Genomic DNA, 25,802 nt, shown 5'->3' with positions numbered 1-25,802 from the left:
CTTCCTCTTCCTCCTCCTCGTCTTCCGAAGGGCTGACAGTGGCAGCTTGAGGGCCCGCCTCCTCACCTGGCGATTCACCATCTGAAAGCAGGAAGGCACAAGAGTAGCTTTAGAGTGAGGACAGGGCGGCAGCGAGGGAGGCATGAGTGGTGGCATTCACCGCATTGGTCGGACAGTGGCAAAGCATGCTGATTTGATGCACAAGTGGAACGAGAGAGGTCCAAAAGGTGATGCCCTTACCATTGGTGCCCAGAACAGGGTCGGCATCTCCACTGGCGATGGGGCCAATCAGCCGGCCTCCCATAATGCGCTCCACACGCTGGTCGAGGTCGGAGGGCTCTTTGAGGTCAGGACGGCTTCTGCCGGTGTCAGTTCGGTTGCGCCGGTTGTGCGCAACCTTGGCCTGCAAGAGAAAGGACGGCCTCTAAGTACAGTGTGTAGCCCTGATCTTGTCTGCACTGCCTCCTATGATCGAATAGCTTGGACAGTGTGTAGCCCTGATCTTGTCTGCACTGCCTCCCATAGTCGAATAGCTTGGACAGTGTGTAGCCCTGATCTTGTCTGCAATGCCTCCCATGGTCGAATAGCTTGGGCAGTGTGTAGCCCTGATCTTGTCTGCACTGCCTCCCATGGTCGAATAGCATGGACAGTGTGTAGCCCTGATCTTGTCAGCAATGCCTCCCATGGTCGAATAGCTTGGACAGTGTGTAGCCCTGATCTTGTCTGCAATGCCTCCCATGGTCGAATAGCTTGAGCAGTGTGTAGCCCTGATCTTGTCTGCACTGCCTCCCATGGTCGAATAGCTTGGACAGTGTGTAGCCCTGATCTTGTCTGCACTGCCTCCCATAGTCGAATAGCTTGGACAGTGTGTAGCCCTGATCTTGTCTGCAATGCCTCCCATGGTCGAATAGCTTGGGCAGTGTGTAGCCCTGATCTTGTCTGCACTGCCTCCCATGGTCGAATAGCTTGGACAGTGTGTAGCCCTGATCTTGTCAGCAATGCCTCCCATGGTCGAATTGCTTGGACAGTGTGTAGCCCTGATCTTGTCTGCAATGCCTCCCATGGTCGACTAGCTTTGACAGTGTGTAGCCCTGATCTTGTCTGCAATGCCTCCCATGGTCGAATAGCTTGGACAGTGTGTAAAGTGCTGAATGTGCAATTGATTTTCATGCCAGTCCCATAGCTGCTGGATGAGGGCTGGCCATTAGGGCTTTCAGGTCCCTTTGCCCATAATGTGAGGTGCAAATGCAAGGATGAGGAGGGCACTGGAAAGGGTACTCACCCTGACAACCCGAGTGAGGTCGTTCAACTTCTTCCGGCATTGCACAGGAGTCCTGGCAACCACGCTGTTGGAAGACACCCTGTTGGACACTTCCCTCCAGGCTTTCTGGTAGGCGCTGGGCAGCGGCCTCTTGCCACCTTCTGGGAACAAAACATGGCGCCTGCGCTCCACTCCACCAACCAGCACCCTCAGGTCTCCGTCGCTGAAGCGCTGCGCTCTCTCCCTGGCCTTCTCCATAGTCCTGGGCGTTGTACAGGTGAAGCTGAAGTGGTCAGGCCTAGGTTGAGGGCTGCAGAGTGCAGGGCGTGGCAGGCAAACAAATCCACCCTCCCCCTTTAAGAGATGACCGGCGCCAGAGTGTCTGCCGTCAATCAAGAACTCACCACACCTGCGCTGCGCCCGGCCTCGGGGGTATCGCTCAGCATTGCCGGCTTAGTGCCTAAAGATAGTCGTGCATCGCCTGCTTTAGCGCAGCAGCAACCTCTTGGGGCGATGCGACTGAATATCGGCGAAGGGGGCGCGATTTTGCGCCGGGCGCAAACTTTAGCGGCCGCCCGACTTTACCACCCCAAAAGTGGCTATACTGAATTTCTAGGCCCATGATCCCCATCTACAGGAAGAGGCTGTTTCGAGCGATACAAATGGGCGGGGAGAAGAAATCCAAACCGATCTGATGACATCTCTGTGCTGTTTTAGTTGCTCCCATTCCAGGCCCAGTATAGGCAGTCACCACAGTCTCTTGTTTCTGGAGTTAAGACTGCAACCATGAAGGTGAAACTCTGCCTGACTCTGGTTATTGTCCTGATCACAGGTCAGTGATATTGGAACATTCCTACAATATTCTCCAATCCCCAACTCCATCTCCGGGTGATTGTTCTCTTTCTGTTACTCCATCTAACCCGCTGTATGCCCGCTGTTTATTTTCAGAGATGAGTAACGGAGACTCGGTGTCCCAGTCAGAATGACGAATTGGGTCAAAACATGGTGCAGATTCAATAATACCCTGCAGTTACTGTGGTAAACCACTGTTATCGTTCACAACCGTTCACTATTGTTACACTGTTGTTATCACTGTTTACACTGTTGTTATCACTACACAAGGTTACCTCTTGCCACGCACGTTGTTATACCTAGGCATACCTCAGCTGACTCCGCCCATGGCTCCGCCTGCTTGCCCAGGTATAAAGGTGACCGCTTGGCTAGTATTCTTCCTTGTTGGAACCGATCACCCACGAGGGTGGGCTCTGTTATTTAGCCAATAAAAACCTATAGTTACTATCTTAACTCGTCGCTTTTCATGGAATGAATTGATAGGTATATCAATTTTATTGGCTAAATTTTGAAATGAATGGACTGGAGCAGCCAAACGACCAGCCAAACGGCCAGCTACAACAGCCCCAGCTGCCGACTTGGCTGCGAGCCCTCCGACCGCCGTACCTGGATCTAAATCCACAGGCAGCGAATTCAGCCCTCGACTTCAATCACTGGCTGAGCTGCTTTGAATCCTACCTGGTAGCCTCCGGCGTGCCATCGGAAGCCGACAAACTAAGAGTTCTGACCGCCCAGGTGAGCCCTAAAGTATTTGCACTCATCCGTGACCTTGCTACATACGAGGAGGCAGGCCCTCAACCTGCTAAAAGAGCAGTACCGGAGCCCAGTAAATTCAATGTATGCCAGACATCTCCTAAGATCCCGCTCGCAACAGCCAGGAGAGTCTGTAGATGAATTTTTACGGGTGCTACAAACACTCGGCAGGGACTGTGACTTTAAAGCTGTATCAGCTGCACAACATGCTGAAGGAAATATCCGTGATGCCTTCGTGAAAGGCCTTCGGTCCGACGACTCATGGCAAAGACTGCTCAAATCAAAGGACTTCGGCTTGAAAGCAGCTGCAGCCCTCGCTCGCTCCCTGGAAGTGGCCCATCGGGACCTCGAGGCGTACTCCGGGTACAGTGCTGTGTGACCCTGGGACTCGGGCCCGACTTCGGCCGCAATACCCCTCGCACCGCCGCCCCTGGGACCTACTATGGCATCGGCGTCCCGGAATCGATCGGGACCGCCACCCTCGGGACCTGCTGCGGCAGCGGAGCCCCGCGATCGGGCCGCCAGCTGCTATTTCTGTGGCCAGGCAAGACATTAAAGGGCGCACTGCCCTGCAAGGAACGTGACCTGCTCCGGATGTGAAAAAAAAGGCCACTTCGCAAACGCCTGCAGGGGGAATGCCACAGGCGCCAGCAGTGCCTCATGTGAGTCGTGGGGGTGGCCATCTTTGATCAAGGCCACAGACGCCAGCAGTGCCTCATGTGAGTCGTGGGGGCGGCCATCTTCTCCGCCATTTTGTTCAACTTCGACCTCGTGGGAATCCACGTCATGGGCGCCGCCATTTTGTTCGCCGCAATCGGCCGCCATTTTGTCTCCAGACCCGACCACCGCCTCACCTTCCGACTACAGCAGCTCACTCAGCCATACACTGGCCTCCGTCACGCTTGACCAAGCTCTCCCGCATCATCTGTCCAGGTCCATGATGGACATCGAAGCAAACGGCCATGCCACGACCTGCCTGTCGACAGCGGGAGCACGGAGAGTTTTATTCACCCAGACACGGTGCGCTGCTACTCCCTCACTGTCTGGCCAACGTGCCATCGGATCTCGATGGCGTCGAAGTCCCATTCAACAGACGTCAGTGGCTACTGTGTGGTGACCCTGTCGGCTAGGGGCACGGAATGCATAAACTTTAAACTTCTCGTCCTGCCCCAGCTCTGTGCTGCCATCCTACTAGGGCTGGATTTCCAATGCCACCTTCAAAGTGTCACTTTGGCATACGGTGGACCCCTCCCCCCACTCACAGTCTACAACCAGCAGTTTTTAAACCGCCCGCCGCGTACCACCTGCGGCCTCTCCACTCTCAAAGTCCCGCCCCCCTCCTTGTTCACTAACCTTACCCACGACTGTAAACAAGTCGCTACCAAGAGCAGGCGGTACAGCACCGGGGACAGAGCTTTTATTAGCTCTGAGGTGCAGCGACTCCTGAAGGAGGGCATCATCGAGGGGAGCACTGGCCCCTGGCGTGCCCAGGTCGTAGTCATTAAGACCGGCAATAAACACCGCCTGGTCATCGACTACAGCCAAACCATAAACTGGTACACCCAGCTGGACGCATACCCCCTTCCCCGCATATCTGATATGGTCAACCAGATTGCACAGTACCGGGTATTCTCCACCATCGACCTTAAGTCGGCCTATCACCAACTCCCTATCCGCCCTGAGGACTGCCAGTATACTGCCTTCGAGGCGAATGGCCGCCTCTACCACTTCCTTAGGGTTCCCTTCGGCGTCACCAACGGGGTTTCGGTCTTCCAAAGGGAGATGGACCGGATGGTTGACCAGAACGCGCTGCAGGCCACGTTTCCTTATCTAGATAACGTCACCATCTGCGGCCACGACCAGCAGGACCATGATGTTAATCTGGAGAAATTCCTCCGTACGGCCCAACGGCTGAATCTCACTTACAATAAGGAGAAATGTATGTTTAACACCTCGCGCCTTGCCATCCTCGGCTGCGTAGTAGAGAACGGAGTCATCGGCCCTGACCCCGAAAGAATGCACCCCTTCATGGAGCTGCCCCTTCCCCACTGTCAAAAGGCACTGAAGAGAACCCTGGGGCTCTTCGCTTACTATGCCCAATGGGTGCCCAATTATGCGGACAAAGCCAGACCCCTCATGAAGTCTACCTCCTTCCCCCTGACAGCAGAAGCATGCGCAGCCTTCTCCCTCATAAAAGGAGACATTGCGAAGGCCACAATGCACGCAGTGGATGAGTCCATCCCTTTCCAAGTGGAGAGCGATGCATCCGACTTCGCCCTAGCTGCAACCCTTAACCAGGCGGGGAGACCTATGGCCTTCTTCTCAAGGACCCTCCAGAGCCCTGAGATCCGACACTCTTCTGTCGAGAAGGAGGCCCAGGCGATTGTGGAAGCGGTACGACGCTGGAGGCATTACCTGGCAGGCAAACGATTTATCCTCCTCACCGACCAGCGTTCGGTTGTTTTTATGTTTAATAACAAGCTGAGGGGCAAAATCAAGAACGACAAGATCTTGAGGTGGAGAATTGAGCTCTCCACCTACGATTACGATATCTTGTACTGGCCTGGTAAACTCAACGAGCCCCCAGATGCTCTATCACGAGGTACATGCACCAACGCGCAAGTTGATAGACTGCGGACGCTCCACAACGACCTCTGCCACCCCAGGGTCACTAGACTTTACCATTTCATTAAGGCCCGCAACCTGCGCTACTCCATTGAGGAGGTCAGGACCATGACCAGGAACTGCCAAGCCTGTGCCGAATGCAAACCGCATTTCTATAGGCCGGACAGAGCAAGCCTGATCAAGGCCACCCGCCCCTTCGAGCGCTTGAGTATCGATTTTAAGGGGCCCCTCCCGTCCTCTGACCGTAATGTGTACTTCCTCAACATTATTGACGAGTACTCCCGTTTGCCCTTTGCCATCCCCTGCCCAGACATGACCAGTACCATGGTCATCAAATGCCTGAACGACCTCTTCGCCTTGTTCGGGTTCCCGAACTATATACATAGTGACCGGGGCTCATCCTTCATGAGCGAGGAACTTCGCCAGTTCCTGCTCGTGAGAGGTATTGCTGCGAGCAGGACCACCAGCTATAACCCCCGGGGGAACGGCCAGGTGGAAAGAGAGAACGCGTCAGTTTGGAAGGCCGTCCTCTTAGCCCTAAAGTCTAAGGGCCTCCCAACCTCTCGCTGGCAGGAAGTCCTCCCGGCAGTGCTCCATTCCATCCGGTCACTGCTTTGTACTGCCATTAATGCCATCCCTCATGAGCAAATGTTTGTTTCCCCCAGGAAGTTGACTACGGGAACCTCGCTACCAACATGGCTGACTTCTCCTGGGCCCGTCCTGCTGCGGAAGCACGTGAGGACCCATAAAACGGACCCCCTGGTCGAGAGGGTGAACCTCCTGCACGCCAACCCCCAGTATGCCTATGTGGCATACCCAGACGGGCGGGAGGACACAGTCTCCTTGCAAGACCTCGCACCCTCGGGCACCCCTGAGATACCACCATTATCCCCCACCACTCCCCCAAGTCCAGCTCCTGTAGGCGGCATGCCAGAACCCCAGGAGCCTTCGTCGACCACGCAGACACCAGCATTAACATCGGATACTGCACCACCGCCGCCGCTGCTGCGCCGATCAGAAAGGCTTACGAGGCCTCCTGATAGACTGACATACACGAACTGGTAGTACACTTCACCCCACCGGACTCAATTTTAAACAAGGGGTGAATGTGGTAAACCACTGTTATCGTTCACAACCGTTCACTATTGTTACACTGTTGTTATCACTGTTTACACTGTTGTTATCACTACACAAGGTTACCTCTTGCCACGCACGCTGTTATACCTAGGCATACCTCAGCTGACTCCGCCCATGGCTCCGCCTGCTTGCCCAGGTATAAAGGTGACTGCTTGGCTAGCATTCTTCCTTGTTGGAACCGATCACCCACGAGGGTGGGCTCTGTTATTTAGCCAATAAAAACCTATAGTTACTAACTTAACTCATCGCTTTTCATGGAATGAATTGATAGGTATATCAGTTACTCTGTATCGTGGTCAGCTACAAACTATGGCATCTTCCAGTCTCGCCAGTATGCCCACCAAGCCCCTCAGCATCTGGTCAGAGGCGATAGTTATGGAAATAATGAGACAGCTCAAGGTTTTGAACACTTCAGCGGAAAAATCAACCGGACACAAGGCAATTTTCACTGATGTCATAGAGTCATAGAGTCATAACGGCACAGAGGAGGCCATTCGACCCATCGAGCCCGTGCCTGCTCTCTGTAGAACAATCCAGTCAGTTCCATTGCTCCGCTCTATCCCCGTAGCCCTGCAAGTTTATTTCCCTCAAGCGACTATCCAGTCTCCCCGTGAAAACATTGAGTATCTCCACTTCTACCACTTCCGTTGGCAGCAAATTCCAGGTCATCACCACTCACTGCGTAAAAAAGTTTTTCCTCACATCCCCCCTACATCTCTTGCACAAAAACATAAATCTGTGTTCCCTAGCCCTTGTACCATCAACTAGTGGGAAGAGCTTTTACCCGTCTTGCTTATTCAAACCCGACATAATCCATGTAGACACCACATTCACTTTTTCAATCCTCTCTGTTACTTCATCAAAAAATTCAATTAGATTAGTCAAACATGATCTTCCTTTTACAAACCAGTGCTGGCTCTCCTTAATTAGGTTAAACCTCTCCATATGCCCGTTATTCTTTTCCTTGTTTATTGTTTCTTAAAATTTACCCACCACTGATGTTAAATTTACCGGCCTGCAGTTACTAGGATTGTCTGTACACCCTTTCTTGAACAATAGTGTCATATTTGCCACTTTCCAATCCTCAGGCACCTCCCCCGCACCTAGGGAAAATTGGAAAATTATGGCAAGCACTTCCTCCCATAATTCCCTTAGCAACCTGGGATGCAATCCATCCGGACCAGGCGACTTGTCCACTCTAAGCATACCCAGCCTTTCTAGTACATCCTGTCTATCAATTTTCACCCCTTCCATTGATTCTACCTTTTCCACTTCTATCGATATTTTGTCAGCATCCACCTACTTAGTAAACACCGATACAAAGTACTCATTGTGTATTCTAGCCTTGCCCTGCACCTCTAAGTGTATATCACCTTCTTTGTCTTTAATAGTCCCCACCCCGCCTCTTACTACGTGCTTACTGTTTACATCCCTTTTATGTTAACTGCAATTCTACTCTCATATTCTCTCTTTGAAAATCTTATTTTCATCTTCACATCCCCTCACAAATATTGTATTTGTTCTGGTTCTCCCTTGAAGAATTCACCTGAGATGCATCATATATCCTCTTTTTTGTTTCATCATCTTCTCTATCTCCCACGTCTTCCAAGGAGCCCTTGCTGTGATTCCTTTACCCTTCCCTATTTTTGGAATGTACCTAGCCTATACTTGGAACATCTCCTTCTTAAAGATCACTCGGTTTTCCGTTACAGTTTTTCCTGTCAGCCTTTGGATCCATTTTACCTTGGCTAGATCCATTAGCATCCCATTGAAGTAAGCCCTATTCCAGTTTAGAAGTTCCACTCTAGATTTGTTCTTGCTTCTCTCCAGTGCTAATCTAAATCTTATGATCCGATGATCACTCGAACCCAAGTGTTCTCCCACAGACACATGGTCGACCTGGCCAACCTCATTCCCCAGCACCAGATCCAGCAATGCTTTCTTCCTATTGGGCCAAGAACGTACTGGTCAAGGAAATTCTTCTGAACACATTTCAGAAATTCCTCCCCATCCTTTCCCTATCCCCCATAGAAACAAGGAAACATAGAAGATAGGAGCAGGAGTAGGTCATTCGGCCCCTCGAGCCTGCTCCGCCATTCAATGAGATCATGGCTGATCATCCAAATTCATTACCCTGTCCCTGCTTTCTCCCCATATCCCTTGATCCCTTTAGCCTTAAGAAATATATCTAGCTCTTTCTTAAATATATTTAATGAATTGGCCTCAACTGCCTTTTGTGGTAGAGAATTCCACAGGTTCACCACTCTCTGGGTGAAGAAATTCCTCCTCATCTCTGTCCTAAATGACTTACTCCTTATCCTTAGACTGTGACCCCTGGTTCTGGACACCCCAGCCATCGGGAACATCCTTTCTGCATCTAGTCTGTCTAGTCCTGTTAGAATTTTATAAGTTTCAATGATATCCCTTCTCATTCTTCTACCTCCAGCGAATATAAGCCCAATCGACCCAATCTCTCCTCATACGTCATTCCTGCCATCCCAGGTATCAGGCTGGTGAATCTTCGCTGCACTCCCTCCATGGCAAGAACATCCTTCCTCAGATAATGCAACCAAAACTGCGCACAATATTCAAAGTTTGGTCTCACCAAGGCCCTGTACAAATGCAGCAAGACATCCTTGCTGCTGTACTCGAATCCTCTCGCTATGAGGGCCAACATACCATTTGCCTTCTGAACCGCAAGTTGCACCTGCATGCTTACCTTCAGCGACTGGTGCACAAGGACACCCAGATCTCGTTACGCTTCCCCTTCGCCCAATCTATTGCCGTTCAGATAATAATCTGCCTTCCTGTTTTTGCCACCAAAGTGGATAACCTCGCATTTATCCACATTATACTGCATCTGCCCAATCACCCAACCTGTCCAAATCATACTGGAATTTCTCGGCATCCTCCTCACAGCACACACGCCCACCCAGCTTTTTGTCATCTGCAAACTTGGAGATAGTACATCTAGTTCCCTCATCTAGTTCATTAATATATATTGTGAATAGCTGGGGTCCTAGTACCGATCCCTGCGGTACCCCACTAGTCACTGCCTGCCGCTCGGGACTGCTCCTTTTAACTGCTCCGCTCTCGCTGTGCTCCGGCCAGCTCCGCTCCTTCCAGTCTCAGGCTCCTGCTGCTTGGGACTGCTCTGCTCTCGCTCTGCTCCCTCCAGGTCCGCTCCTTCCGGTCTCAGGCTCCTGCCACTCGGGACTGCTCCTTTTCACTGCTCCGCTCTCGCTGTGCTCCATCCAGGTCCGCTCCTTCCAGTCTCAGGCTCCTGCTGCTCGGGACTGCTCCTTTTCACTGCTCCGCTCTCGCTGTGCTCCATCCAGGTCCGCTCCTTCCAGTCTCAGGCTCCTGCCGCTCGGGACTGCTCCTTTTCACTGCTCCGGTCTCGCTGTGCTCCGTCCATGTCCGCTCCACTCTGTCTCCGTGAAAGGCTTGGAGATCACAGACAGCGCCGTGTATTATTGTGCCCTGAGACCCACAGTGAATAAGTGTCCCTCGGTCCTCATACAAAAACAAGGCACAGATCGACATCAAGTGTGAGCTCCAGGAAAATACCAGGGATTAAATCCCAAAGCGTTTCTTTAAAATGTAAATAGGAAACTAAAGCCTGATTCGAGAGGTTTTTTCTTGTTCTGGTCAGTGCAGTCCGCGTTGAGCGATGTGACTATGCTCAACCATTTTAATCCAGGGTCCAATTCAGCCCCCAGTGTTAGTACAAACTAGCAGATCTCTGGGATGAATAACAGTATCGATCTCTATAAGTAAAAGTCCTGGGTGTTGTGAAGATCCCTCAGGTAACATTTTAAAAGCCATCTCACTGGTGCAGAGGGCCGTCCACTTGTCATGTCGCTCGTGGTCTGAAGGCTATGACTTGCAATGGAGTTCATTGACTGTGGGGGAAGCTCAGTGATACCGGGAATTGGGACTGATTTATTTTATTTTTCGCCTTAACCTCACTGAGGCAGAGTGAAAGAGAGAGTGAGACAGACACCGAGTAAAGCACAGTCAGTGACAACGGGACAGAGGGAAATAGAGAGAGAGAGAGACAAAGAGAGGGGCAGACAGAGAGACAGAGGGAGCAAGAGACTCACGCACAGAGCTAGGCAAGGAAAGGGTTTGTCAGGAGACATCAGGAATTGTCCACAACTAACACTGATTGGTGCACAACTGTCGTAAGTTCTGAGAGACCAGCCAATCCTATCCCTGGGAAACGCCACTCAGTTACATGGCCACATTGTTACAGGGGCGCAGTCAGTCTGTTCATAAACCAGCAAAGGACTATGACCCCATCTCAATGGCTCAGATCTAGGACCTGGATTCTGATCTGATAATAGAACGGTAACCAAACTATTAATGTCAGTTTGCTCGAATGGCCTGTACTGATACTAAAATTATCCCGATGTAACCCCAGCGATGATCATGTGGAGATGTTCCAGAAACAGTCGGGGTAAAGCAAAAAATATTGGGAATCGCTTCACTTCTGAATGAAACAAATTATAAAAATTGTCTATTTTAACCATCACTGATCTCTAACTGAGTGACACGGCGATGTACATCTGTAGATTCGCCCCATCGCTCCGACACAAAGATATGGCCTAGTTCTCCACTCGTGCAAAACCTGCCTGCGGTCTGTTTTGGCGGAGGATGAGTTTCAGTGCGGTCAGATAGAGCTGCAGCACAGAGTGCAATTCCTGTAGGCTGAATCATTGAATCATACAGTACAGAAGGAGGCCTTTCAGCCATAGTGCCTGTGCCGGCTCTTTGAAAGAGCTATCCAATTATTGCTATTCCCCGTTTTTCTTCCCCATAGCCCTGCAAATTTTTCCTTTTCACGTATATATCGAATTCCATTCTGAAAGTTCCTATTGAATCTGCTCCCACCACCCTTTCAGGCAGTGCATTCCAGATCACAGCAATTCACTACATAAACACATTTATCCTCCTCTCCCCTTTTTTGCCAATTATCTTAAATCTGTGTCCTTCGGTAGACGACCCTCATGTCAGTGGAAACAATTTCTCTCTATCTACTCTATCAAAACTCCTCATAATTTTGAACACTTCTATGAAGTCTCTTCTCAACTTTCTCTGCTCTAATGAGAATAAACCCAGTTTCTGTAGTCTCTCCACGTAACTGAAGTCTGTCATCACTGACACCATAGAGATAAATGGGTTTGCTCTAATAGCCATTACAGAGACAAGGTCGCAAGGTGGCCAAGGTTGGGAACTAAATGTTCCAGGGTACTTGACGTTTTGAAAAAAAAGCAGAATGGAAAAGGAGGGGGAGCAGCCCTGATAATAAAGGATGACAAAAGGACAGTAGCGAGAAAGGATCTCGGTTTGAAAGATCAGGAAGTAGAATCTGTATGGGTGGAGATAAGGAATAACAAGGGGCAAAAACCACTCATAGGAGTAGTATGCAGGCCCCCTGACAGTAGCTATACCGTTGCACAGAATATTAATCAAGAAATAGTAGGAGCTTGCAACAAGGAAATGCAATACTCTTGGGGGACTTTAATCTTCATATAGACTGGACAAATCACATTGGCAAAGGTAGTTTGGAGGACGAGTTCATGGAATGCATTCGGGACAGTTTCCTAGAACAATATGTCATGGTACCAATCAGGGAACAGTCTATTTTAGATCTTGTATTGAGACAGGGTTAATTAGCAATCCCATAGTAAAGGATCCTCTGGGGCAGAGTGATCATAATATGATAGAATTTTACATTAATTTTGAGAGTGACTTGCCTAAGTCCGAAACTAGAGTCTTAAACTTAAATAAAGCCAATAGTTATGAGGGGTGAGTTGGCTAAGGTAGATTAGAAATATAGATTAAAAGATATGGTGATAGATAAGCAGTGGCTAGCATTTAAAGAAATAGTTTAAAATTCTGAACAAAAATAAATTCCATTGCGAAACAAAAACTCCACGGGAAAAGTAATACAACCGTGGCTAAGTAAAGCATTTAAGTATAGCATTAGATTGAAAGACAAAGCTTATAATGTTGCAAAGAATAATAGTAAGCCTGAGATTTGGGAGAATTTCAGAAACCAGCAAAGGTTGACCAAAAAATTGTAAAAAGGAAAAACATAGAATATGAGTGAAAACTAGCACGAAATATAAAAGCAGACTGTAAGACCTTCTACAAGTGTGTAAAATGGAAAAGAGTAGCAAAAGTAAACGTTGGTCCCTTAGAGGCTGAGACAGGAGAAATTATTATGGGGAATAAGGAAATAGCAGAAACGTTAAACAAATATTTTGTATCTGTCTTCACAGTAGAAGACACAAAAGGCATACAAAAAATGGTGGGGAACCAAGGGTCTAATGGGGCGAGGAACTTAACCTAATTAATATAAGTAGAGAAAAAGTACTAGGGAAACTAAAGGGATTAAAGCCAACAAATTCCCTGGACCCGATGGCCTACATCCTAGGGCTCTAAAAGAGGTGGCTGAAGGGATAGTGGACGCATTGATGCTGATCTTCCAAAATTCCCTAGATTCTGGAGAGGACTTAGTGGATTGGAAGGTCGCAAATGTAACACCGCTATTCAAGAAATGAGGGAGAGAAAAAACAGAAAACTACAGGCCAGTTAGCCTGACATCACTCGTCGGGAAAATGCTGGAGTCCATTGTTAAGGAAGTGGTATCAAGGCAATTAGAAAATCATAACATGGTTAGGCAGAGTCAACATGGTATTATGAAAGGGAAATAATGTTAAAAAAAATTTGCAATTTTTTGAGGATGTAGCTAGCAGGTTAAATAAAGGGGAACCAGTGGATGTAGTATATTTGGATTTCCAAAAGGCATTCGATAAGGTGCCACATAAAAGATTATTACACAAGATTAGGGCTCATGGGTTTGGGGTAATATAATAGCAAGATATAGAGGATTGGTTAAAGGACATAAAACAGAGTAGGGATAAACTGATATTTTTCAGGCTGGCAGTCTGTAACTAGTGGGGTGCCGCAAGGATCAGTGTTGGGGCCTCAGCTATTTACAATCTATATTAATGACCTAGATGAAGAGACCGAGTGTAATGTATTCAAGTTTGCTGATGATACAAAGCTAAGTGGGACAGTAAGCTGTGAGGAGAAGACAAAGATTCGGCAAAGGGATATAGATAGACTAAGTGAGTGGGCAGTAAAGTGGCATATGGAGAATAATGTAGGGAAATGTGAGGATATTCACCTTGGTAGGAAGAATAGAAAAGCAGAATATTTTTTAAATGGTGAGAAACTTTCAAATGCTGGTCTTCAGAGCGATCTGGGTGTCCTCGTGAAAGAAACACAGAAAGCTGGCATGCAGGTACAGCAAGCAATAAGGAAGGCAAATGGTATGTTGGCCTTTATTGCAAGTGGATTGGAGTCTAAGAGTAAGGAAGTCTTGCTACAATTGCACAGGGCCTTGTTGAGACCACACCTGGAGTACTGTGCACAGTTCCAGTCTCCTTATCTAAGGAAGGATATACTTGCCTTGGAGGCGTTTCAGCGAAGGCTCACTAGATTGATTCCTGGGATGAGAGGGCCTTCCTATGATGAGAGATTGTGCAGAATGGGCCTATACTCTCTGGAGTTTAGAAGAATGAGAGGTGATCTCATTGAAACATGCAAAATTCTGAAGGGGATTGGCTGGGTAGATGCTGAGAGTTTGCTTCCCCTGGCTGGAGAGTCTAGAACCAGGGGTCACAGTCTCAGGATAAGGGGTCGGCCATTTAAGACCGAGATGAGGAGGATTTTCTTCACTCAGAGGGTTGTGAATCTTTGGAATTCACTGCCCCAGACGGCTGTGAATGCTGAGTCCTCGAGTATATTCAAGGCTGAGATAGAGAGATTTTTGGACTCTTGGGGAATCAAAGGATATGGAGATTGGGCCTGAAAGTGGAGATGAGGTGGATGATCAGCCATGATCTTTTTGAATGGCGGAGTAGGCTCGATGGGCCACATGGCCTACTCCTGCTCTTATTTCCTGTGCTCTTATTCTAGTAAATCTCCGCTGCACCCTCTCTAATGCCTTGCCATCCTTCCTAAACTGTGGTACATAGAATTGGGCACAATACTCCAGCTGAGGCCTAAGCAATGATTTATAAAAGTTTACTGTAATTTCGTTACTTTTGCGCGCTATGCCTCTATTTATAAAGCCCAGAATGCCACATGCTTGTTTTTAGCAGCCTCTTCATCTTCAAAGACTTGTGGATGAAATAGCAAGAGGAGACCGCTAGATGGCGGGCGAACAGCTGAGTGCAAATTCTTCCCATGGGGCATCTCACCAAGTGGAGCTGGAGATTCTGGAGCAAAGACATCTGAAATGAGCAGCTCCGGGGAAGTTGCCTGACAATTACGACTTAAGAGAGAGGGACTTGATTTCTGCTCCAAAATATAGCGAGCTACCTTCAACTTTCCACTCTATCGACATGGAAGTACAGATAACACGGCGGTAAACCAGTGTCAAAAGATACCAAGGCTCCAGGAAACTGTATTCTGTCTTGTTGCATTCAATAGAACATAAACTTAAATTAATCTTTCGACTCCAACTTTCCGCCCCCCCCATCAAAAATACAGAAGCGAAGTGAACCATTGATAATGTTTTGTTTTCTTTTCCCACCAGGCTTGTTGAAGAGCTCCACATTCTTTGCACACAAAAAGTCGCGGAAATCTGTAATTTTCAACCCAAAAGGCTGTGGATGCTGGGGGACCATTGGCGCCTCCAAGGCTGAGATAGATAGAGTTTTATTGGGCAAGTGTATCGAAGGATTTGGAGCAAATGCGAGTAAATGGGATTGAGATACAGATCAGCCTTGATTCAATTGAATGGCAGAACAAACTCCATGGGCGGAATTGCCAACTCATGATCCTATGGAAGGGTATCTAGGAATCTGAAGCAAAGCGAGTAGATGGAGTTGAAGTGGAGAATAACAGTAACGTTTTCCCTTAAAGGATGGGACTGGGGAATTAATAATGGGAATACAAGGCAATGGCAGACTTTGAACAAATATTTTGTATTTGTTTTCATGGTAGAAGACACTAAAAGCATCCCAATAATAGTGAAAAATCAAGGGGCAAAAGGGAGAGAGGACCTTAAAACAATCACTTTCACTAGAGAAAATGTACTAGGCAAAAAACAACAACAACAACAGCCACATCTTGTATTTATATAGCGCATTTAACGTAGCAAAATGTCCCAATGCGCTGCACAGGACTATTTAAGACAAAAAAATTGACACCCACCCACAGCACATTCTCTCCGTGTTTGCGTGGGTTTCCTCCGGGTGCTCCGGTTTCCTCCCACAGTCCAAAAATGTGCGAGTTAGGTTGATTGGCTATGATAAATTGACCCTTAGTGTTAGGGGGATTAAATACGTGGGGTTACGGGGATAGGGTGGGATATGTGTTGGTGTAGGGATTACGGGGATCGGGTGGGATATGTGTCGGTGCAGGCTCGATGGGCCGAAATGGCCTCTATCTGCACTGTGGGGTTTCTGTGATTCTGTGATTCTGTGATAAGGCTACTGCTGAACAAAAACTTCGTCAAAGAGGGAGGTTTAAAGGACCGTCATAAAGGAGGAAAGAGAGGTAGCGAGGCGGACAGGTTTAGGCAGGGAATTTCAGAGCTTAGGGCCTTGTCAACAAAGTTGAGCGATTATAATATCAGGGATCCTCAAGACGGCAGAATTAGAGGAGCGCAGTCTACTCCGGGGACGGGGAGCTGGGGGCTGAAGGAGATTACAGAGATAGGAAGGGGCGAGGCCATGGAGGGGTTTGAAAATAAGGATGAGAATTTAGAAATTGAGGCATTGCTTAACCAGGAACCAATGTAGGTCAGCGAGCACCAGGGTGATGTGCGAACGGGACTTAGTGCGGGTTTGGACACGGGCAGCTGAGTTTTGGATGACCTCAAGTTTACGTAGGGTGGAATGTGGGAAGCCAGCCAGGAGTGCGTTGGTATAGTCAAGTCTAGAGGTAACAAAGGCATGGATGAGCGTTTCAGCAGCGGATGAGCTGAGGCAAGGACGGAGACAGGCGATGTTGTGGAGGTGGAAGTAGGCGGTCTTTTTATGCTGCTGCTATGTGGTCGGAAGCTAATTTCAGGGTCAAATATGACACCAAGGTTGCGGACAGTTTGGTTTAGCCTCGGACAGATGTCAGGGAGAGGGATGGAGTCAGTGGCTAGGGAACAGAGCTTGTGGGGGGGGACCAAAGGCAATGGCTTCGGTTTTCCCAATATTTAATTGGAAAAACTTTTTGCTCACCCAGAACTGTATGTCGGACAAGCAGTCTGGCAATTTAGACACCGTGGAGGGGTCGAGTGAAGAAGTAGTGAGGTAGAGCTGGGTGTCATCAGCGTACATATGGAAACTGACGCTGTGTTTTCAGATGATGTCGCCAAGGAGCAACATGTAGATGAGAACTAGGAGGGGACCAGGGATAGATCCTTGGGGGACACCAGAGGTAACGATGTGGGAGCGGGAAGAGAAGCTGCTGCAGGTGATTCTCTGGTTGTGATTAGATAGATAAAAATGGAACCATGCGAGTGCAGTCCCACCCAGCTGGACGACGGTGGAAAGGCGTTGGAGAAGGCTTATCCTTTCAGTTCCTGTGTGTCCCAAGACCGTCTCCTGATTACAAACTGGGGCTCCTTCTCTGGTTGGTGCCGGTACCAATATAAATAATAGCTGGCGGCTGTGGTACTGTAGGTACATCTTATAGTCAGCGCTTCACCTTCTCTGCTGCTGACTGAAGTCTGCGACTGGCGTAACAGAATCTCCATGACTCTGATCTGTAACCTGTGTTCAAGAGCAAGACAATACCGAGTATTAACAGGTGTCAGTGAAATAACATTAACACTTTAATTTGAACACGACATGATTGGATTCATCCTTACTAACAATAAACACCACAAACACAGGCGCTGAATAGCCGCATGGCCGCTGTCGTGCCCGAGCCTGTCCGTCCCGTTCAAATCCCAATACCGGACCGGAATACACCCCGTCAGTGGCTCCTGTCGCTTCAACGTCACTTCCTGGTCTCATTATTCCGCTCCAATGAAAGAAACTCCAATCCACCCACCATATATTGAAATAAGCTTCAAATTAGACTCTTGGCTCAGTTGAAGCCCTTTGAGCCACAGTATAAAGTATCTGAGGGTGCAGTCAGACACTCAGTAAGTTCTGTCTATGGTGTGAAGAAAGTTGCTGCTTTGTTGAGGTTTGGGGATTTAATTACTGGGCCCGAATCGGTCACACTGAGTGATTGTTGATTCTCTGTCGGTGTGTGACGGCTCACCGAGAGCATTAACTTCCTTCTCCTGTAACATTTTTGTTTACACTGAACTATCCGCTCTGTGCAGTAGATTTACTCTTGTCGCTATTTCTAACGACATAGTGAACACATTCTAAAATATTAAGCTTGCGATTTCGTTCAAGCAGCTTGTGGATGAGATTTCCAGAGAGAGACCAGAGGAAATCTTCCCACTATGGGTCCCCAGCAGGTTAATCAACCCCGACTGCCCGCCAACCACCTCAGTGGCAGTGATTGAAATAAACAACAGCTTCATCTACTTTCAAACGTTTATACATTTATTATTAATAAAGGTAATGTACTATAATGAACAGAACAAGGTCTAATCTACAAGTACGAGGGCGTCAGCCTTGACTCAGTTGGTAGCACTGCGAGATAATATCTTACCGCCATCACCCGAATGTGTTGGCAATAGCTCAGAGGGGAATATGAGTCCCTTCCCCAAATATCTGCTGAACCGTTAGATGAACGTCTGACTGAAACTAACAGGAGGCGCCATTCCACTGTGCTCAAATTAATCACATGGGAACGGAAATGGTGCTTATTGAAACGGGAAAAACTCCTCACCCGGGTTACAGTTCCGTCTCTCTGAGTGTGTCCTTCATTCCAGATTTTAATATGTAAGGTTTTTTTCAAACTGCAGTTGCCAAATATATCACTCGCAATCGCTTTAAGATATGCAGTATAAGGAAATCATTCATAAGCGTGGTACAGATTGTGACGATGAATAGCTGACAAAGTAAAAGAGGGGGGGGGGAACTTTGCTGAAATTCAGGAACACAAACGCAGTTACAAGTAGGCTTTGAAATTATGATGCGTTTGCACAAATCAGGAAGAACAATAGTTCGAGTCCCGAGGGAGCAGCGAGGACCATGGGACCACGGCGCCCTCTGGCGGATACGATGAGACCTTTTACATTGTTCGGATATTGGGTTAAAACAGACAATAAGTGTGTGTATGGGACAGTTCCCTGTGTCCACTTTTGGGGAGGTGTGTTGCGGTGATGCTGATGGCGAATGTCGAGCCTCATACATCAACACTTACAGGGACAATAACATTAATAAGATGAAGTGGAGCTTGGAAATTCACAGTTTCCGCTGGGAGATTTGACCCTTTCTGATCCGCACAATAAACAACAACAACCCGCAATCCGCATTCACAACAACTGACCCTCATTTCCTTTCAGTTCAACTGGCGCCGGGTGCCCGCGATCTTTGTGTGTGCACAGGCTCCAGTCAGTATGATTTCCCTCCCGCTTTTCCCGGTGTCCAGTGATTCCTTTCTCTATGTCTGCACTGGGGAAACCCTGATAAAAACTGCCCCCCGCCCCTGCTTGGGGAGAACAAGTAAGCGAGGCCCAGAGAGGCCGCTGTCCATCTGTCTGTCAGTCGTCAGCCAGGTTACCTCAATAAAGGCATTTCACTCAACCAGCTGCATTTGTATATAGACATTATACATTTAATATTAATAAAGCTACATATGCATTATAATGATCATGACAAGGTCTAATCTACAAGTACTAGGGGGCCAGCCTTGGCTTAGTTGGTAGCAGTCTCGCCTCTGAGTCAGAACATTTTGGGTTCAATTCACACTCCAGAGACCTGAGCACAAAATCTAGGCGCACCCTCCCGATGTCTGTACTGAGGGAGTGCTGCACTGTCGGAGGTGTCGTCTTTCGGATGAGATGTTAAATCGCGGCCCTGTCTGACCATTCAGGAGGACGTAATGAATCCCAATATTTCGAAAAAGACCAAAGGATTTATATTGGTCAATATTTATCCCTCAAGCAACATTAGTAAAACAGATTATCTGGTCATTATCGTGTTGCTGCTTGTGGGAGCTTGCTGTGCGCAGATTGGCTGCCGCGTTTCCTACATTTAAACAGTGACAACGTTTAAAAAGTACTTCATTGGCTGTAAAGCGCTTTGGGACGTCCGGTGGTCGTGAACGGCGCTCTATAAATGCAAATCTTTCTTTCTTACAAAGGGCGGTGAGAATGTGGAATGTTCTGGAGAATTTGTTGCTGACTCAGATTCCTGTGGAAGATCAAAGGGATTTGGGAGTCCAGGGACTTTCCATATATATTCAGTCTGTGGTCAATAACGACAAAATCATCCTCCCACACAAAGCTCTGTCTGACTGTCTGTCTGTTTATGACACGTTGAAAACATATTGTGGGTGGAAGAATATTTGTCCTTCTCCGGCGGACTGCACAGTGACATTGGACCATGAAATACATGAACCAGAGAGTTCACTGTCACAGTCTGCCGCGCCGGAGCACCTGTAGTTTATTGTCGGCTCTTGCCCTAAATACAACACCGTGTGCGGTGTTATGACACAGAAGTATTTCCTGTAATCCGCAGCTCTCAGCTGTGAAACACTTAAACTGACGGCTCTGTAAGTTTTGGCCAAAGATGAGGTGAAGCGCCGTCTTGCAAAGTTCGACTCGTCACTGAACCGGTCGGTGCAGCGGATGAGGATATTCTCCGGGCCCACGGACCGACCCTCTCGGTACCAGGACAGGCAAACTCTCGTCACCTCTGTATAGGAGCAGGTTTTTGTCGCGATCTCTCCCTCCCGAGCGGCCACCTCTTCCATTGGCCAATGAGCAGTCCATCCAAGGACGCTGCCTAAAGGACAGAGAGGGAAACGTTTAGATAAAGTTCCAATAACTGTGAGTAATAAACCCCAATAGGCGGTGCGATTGTCGCTCACACAACAGCGGGATAGTATTTCAGAACAGGAGTTCTCAGAGTGACTGTATCCAAACAGAAATATATGAAGAGTTTTGATGAAGTAAATAAGGAGAAACTGTTTCCACTGGCAGGAGGGTTGGACCCAGAGGACAAACACATTGAAGCAAATTCAATGGTAACTTCCAAAGGGGAATTGGATAAATACTTAAAAAGAAACAAATTGCAGGAATAAAGACAGATGTATATTAGAATTAACAGCACAATGTCTAATCACAAACGCAGGGACCAGCTGACGCGCTGATCTGTTGAGTGACGCTCTGACAGTTTTTGTACAGGTCCAGCCCAGCTCCGTGTCTCTGTGGGGCTCAGTGCGCAGTAATACACCGCGGAGTCTGTCAGTTGTGTTTCAGACACTTTCAGCGGGACGGTTCGGCTCGAATCATTGAGCTTCGCTGAAAAGCGCTCCCCTGAAGCTGTCTCTTGGTGCTCGCCATATTTGCTTCTCTTCAGCAGATACTCTATGGATCCGCTGGGATACTGACGATACCAGAATAGGTAAAGATTGCCCGCGCTTGTAGCTGTATAATTGCAATTCAACTGGACATCGTCTCCTTCACTTACTGTGGTTGCAGCCGGAGTCTGTGAAACGGAATCTCCTCGACAATGTCCTGCAAGAGCCCAGAGCGATATTAAATTAAACAATGCCACTTCACTGTGTCTATCTGTCTGCCGTTCGCCTGTAATATAATCTCAACTCTTCCTCTTTCATTCATTGGGGGAGTTTGTCGAGTTTCCCTAAACAGTGTTCAGTGTTGAGTTAAGGTGGTTCCGGATGGTTTTCTTCACTTTGGATCAATCTATTGATATTCTTGTTAAGGGAACTGACCGATTAAATATAATGTATGATACAGATGTGAAACACAGTGTTGTGTAACTTGTGAACTTACCAGTGAAGAGAGCTGCAGCTGTGACGATTAAATAAAACGTAACTCCTAACATGTTCTCAGAGAGTTGATGGCGGATTTGTACAGAACGGTTTGAACCTGATTTTTTTTTAATCAAGTGTTGGGAATAATGTGAGTAATATCCCGCCTCTCTGCCGATTGGTTCATTCGTGAGAGAGTCCTTTGTTCTCCAAGTCAACCAATCATCTCACTGTTCCTTTGTTCACCAAGTCAACCAATCATCTCACAGTTCCTTTGTTCCCAATTCAACCAATCAGCTCCAAGTCATGGCGTCAGAGCGGAGAGCAACGAACGGGATGAAACTTTTTTTCTCACAAAGAGGGGATTAAACCCAAGGTTGGCTCTTTAACAGGGTCAAACTGTAAAGTGAGAGCAGTGAAGGAAAATAGTTAATGTTGTTCTGGCTGCAGTGCTGGAGCCTCCCATTAAAGAAGCTGCTCACTGACCATTAGAGCTAACAACAGCCGATATAAAGGGGGCAAGCGGGCCATGAAGGATTTGAACACAACGATGCAGTAAAGTAGACGAATGCCTCCTTTAACATGAATAAAATGGTGAGCGACTGGCAGGTTGGAGCAGAATGGGATGGTGCGAACACCAAGAGGTAAATCATAATGTGTCTGAAGAATTTCCTGATTTCAGTCCTAAGCTGACTACTTAGTAGTTTGAACCTGCATCCTCTGGTTCTACTTCCACAATTATATTCAGAGTTAACTTTTTTATACACTTCGCGATCTTAACAACCTCTCTGGTGTAATTGCAGTCCGGAACTCGGGTGATGGTTGGAGCAGCGCTAGTGTCCAACTATCTCATCATTCAGCTCCTAAACTAATAATAACAAACCCGTGACTGAGCAGTGAAACACTCCCAGACGCCGCAGCCGGAATTCACAGGGGCTGAGTTTTGTCGCCATGGGATGGATACTTTCAAACAAAGGAGGAAGGGATCATTGGGAGAGGAAGTTAGGAGAGGGAGACTGTGTATTCATATCTCTGCCGATCTATCTACTTAGTTATCTATTCACATGTTTTTTTATCCATTGTTTAATTATCATAGTTTGGTTCTGTTGTATTATCATAATCTAAATCCCAGATCTGATTCAGTGAGAGGAGGTGATAGTCCTTTGCTGGTTTTTGTACGGACTGACTGCGCCCCAGTAACAGTGTGGGGTTCAGCGCACAGAAATACACGGCAGAGTCAGAGACAAGAGCCCCGGAGATAATTAAAGGAACCGTTTTCTTGTCTTGGTCCAAATCAGCAGAGAACCGATCCGGGTAATCTGGAGACCTATCCCTTTGACCCTTGCCATATGTCTTCAGTAAATAACTCGGAGCTTCCCCGGGATACTGGATGTACCAGAAGAGGTAAGGAAGGGTATCGGATGTGGAGTAACTGCAATTCAGTATTATTATCTGTCCTTCTTTAACCTTTATCTCCGACGGATCCTGGGACACTGAGTCTTTGCCACTCGTTCCTGTAACAAAATAAAGACTGTGACAAAAGTCTGGGAGTAAATATAACCCATGGAACACACACTGACCCTGTAAACATAGACTCACCGGGCAGCATAACCATTATTATCAGTAAGGAACATGGGGAGCACATGGTATTTGGTTAGAGTTCGACAGGAAACAGCAGGATGTTTTGAACTGTTGTCGTCTGATACTAATCAGTAAACTCAACTCAGCGGCAGGCTTCACTTATTTGGAAACCGAGGGGCGTTTCTCAGGGCCCGGATTGGCTGGCCACACAGAACTGACATTAGCTGTGGACCAATCAGTGTTAGTTACGTACCAATTACTCCTGGTACTCTGCAAACTCTACCCTTTCCTGTCAGTGTCTGTGTGTCTTTCTCCCTGTCTCACTCTCTTGCCCTGTGTCTCTTTGTCAGTCTTTCTGTCTCTTTCTCGCGTTGTCCCTCTTTCTGTGGAACTCAATGTCTCTATCTATAGATAGATGGATCTCTCTCTAATTCAGGCGAAAAGTAAAATAATTCCAAATTATTCTCAAGCCCTGCTATTAAATAATACCCTCCAATCCATCAACATCTTTAACAGTTACAGTCCTAAAGCCACGCGGGCATGATAAGTAGTCACACGGGATGTGATACCACTCAGGCTCAACTTGTAGCAGTAAAGTGCTGATTTCAGTCAGTCACTATGTTTTACCATTGGAATCCCAGAAGTTTTGAAGTGTGACGCCCCCGAGGCCGACTCTGAGATTAGATCGCGTTTGAAAGATGTCACTTGACAGATATGCAACATATCCAGGACTCTTATTTGTACAGATTGATCCAGTTATTCATCCCAGAGATCTGCATGTCTGAACTAACAGGGGGGTGGAAATGTCTGAATTAGACGCTGCATTAAAATGATAGCGAAACGTCATTCATCCCAACACTGACAGCAATGAATTTAACGAGAGAAAACCGCTCGGATCAGGCAGTATATTTTCACATGTATTTCCTCGACCAACTCTCTGGGATTCAATCCCTGGTATTTTCCCGGAGCCCACCCTTGTTGCCGACCTGTGCCATGTTTTTATATGAGGGCTCAGGGAACGTTATTCACTGTGGCTCTCAGGCACAGTAATACACGGCACTGTCTGCGATCTTCAAGCCTTTCATGGATAAGTGAAAAGCGCCTTGTGTCCGGTTGACATTCCCACTGGAGTGTTCAAAGCCCGGAGTCGTCTCTTTATTCCCATAACTATCGGCTCTGACCAGATACTGAGGGGCTTGGTGGGGAAACTGGCGATACCAGAAGAGGTCATAGTTTGTAGCTGAACCCGATAGAGAATAACTGCAGGTTATTGTTGAATCTGCACCCTCTTCTGATCCGACACCTTGTTCTGACTGGGGCACCGAGTCTCCGTTACTCATCTCTGAAAATAAACAACGGACACACACCGGGTTATACAGAGTAACAGAAAGAGAATAATCACCCTGAGATGTAGATGGGGATTGGCGAATGTTCTAGGATGGTTCCAATATCACCGACCTGTGATCAGTACAATAACCAGAGTCACGCAGAGTTTCACCTCCATGGTTCCAGTCTGAACTCCAGAACCAAGAGACTGTGATCATTGCCTATACCGGGTCTGGAATGGGATGAACTGAAACAGCGCAGTGATCTCATCAGATCAGTATGGATTTCTTCTCCCGCCTCTTTTGTACAGCTCTAAACAGCCACTTCCTTTATGTTGGGATCATCATCTTTATAAAGTGATCACAGAGCGCCCTCCTGTGGGTAGTACAAGCATGGTATAGCGCATTCGCAACAAAGACAAATAGATATACATATACACATACACAAATGCACAGACAGCCACACACATATACACACAGACACCCATACACGTATAGACACGGGCACACACATGAAGACACACAATTCCTTCATATACACACTCACACACGCACAGACAGCATATAGATAGAGACACAGACACATATACACACGGCATAAACCGAGATGCAGACAACTAGTTGATATGTTGTGTCGGGTACTTATGTATATTCTGCTGTGTTGTTTAAGATGAAAGATCTTTAACAAATGATCAGAATGCGCCATCCTGTCTCCTGTACAAGCCTCACATAGAGCATTGTAAACATAAACACAGAGAATCACACATACCGACACACAGGCAAACATGCACAGATAAACAGAGACAGACAGATAAACACACAGGCACATACAGACACATCCAAAAATACAGGCGGAGAAACACAGACAAAAGGTTCGAGTTTAAACTCCGAGGTTGTGACATTGCCACAACATCGTGCCAGATTTTCATTTCTATCAAATGGAACATGTTACATCAACAAGAAAACCTTAAAATCGAATGAGCGTCGGTTTCAAAACAGCGTTAAAATGAGAATCATTTTGAAGAATAAGCTTCAGTCCGAAGGTTTTCCCCCTTTCCGAGCAGTTCCTGGATGTGTCCAGAATATTGTGGGTGAGGCCGGTAACAGTCAGACAGAATCTTTACCCACTCCCGGGATTGGATGATCAGATGTCCGGGAGCCTGTGTGCCGGGGCCGCGGGCAGTGTTGATGAACACAGACAGCGACAATGATCAGCGGCAGCTTATTGAAACCAGGCGCTTGGTTTGATTCAGGAAATGACGGGGCCTCCGTTTGCTGACAGAAACACTTCAAATTCTGCCCTTCAGTCGGAAATCTGCAACTGAGAGGAGGCACCGGGT

At 47.6% G+C, this 25,802-nt stretch overlaps 1 gene segment (V, D, J or C); it reads right to left on the bottom strand.

Moving 5' to 3' along the window:
- Positions 1 to 24,174: 24,174 nt before the first annotated feature.
- Positions 24,175 to 24,641, bottom strand: LOC147118715 (T cell receptor alpha variable 18-like). The segment is given in 2 exon segments: positions 24,175 to 24,479; positions 24,596 to 24,641. Coding segments are annotated over 2 exon segments (351 nt in total).
- Positions 24,642 to 25,802: the final 1,161 nt, after the last annotated feature.

This window comes from Somniosus microcephalus, chromosome 4 (genome assembly GCF_052327205.1).
Source record: "Somniosus microcephalus isolate GS21.2 chromosome 4, FLI_Smic_1.0, whole genome shotgun sequence".
NCBI lineage: Eukaryota > Metazoa > Chordata > Chondrichthyes > Squaliformes > Somniosidae > Somniosus > Somniosus microcephalus.
This window is presented reverse-complemented; position numbering and strand designations above follow the sequence as displayed.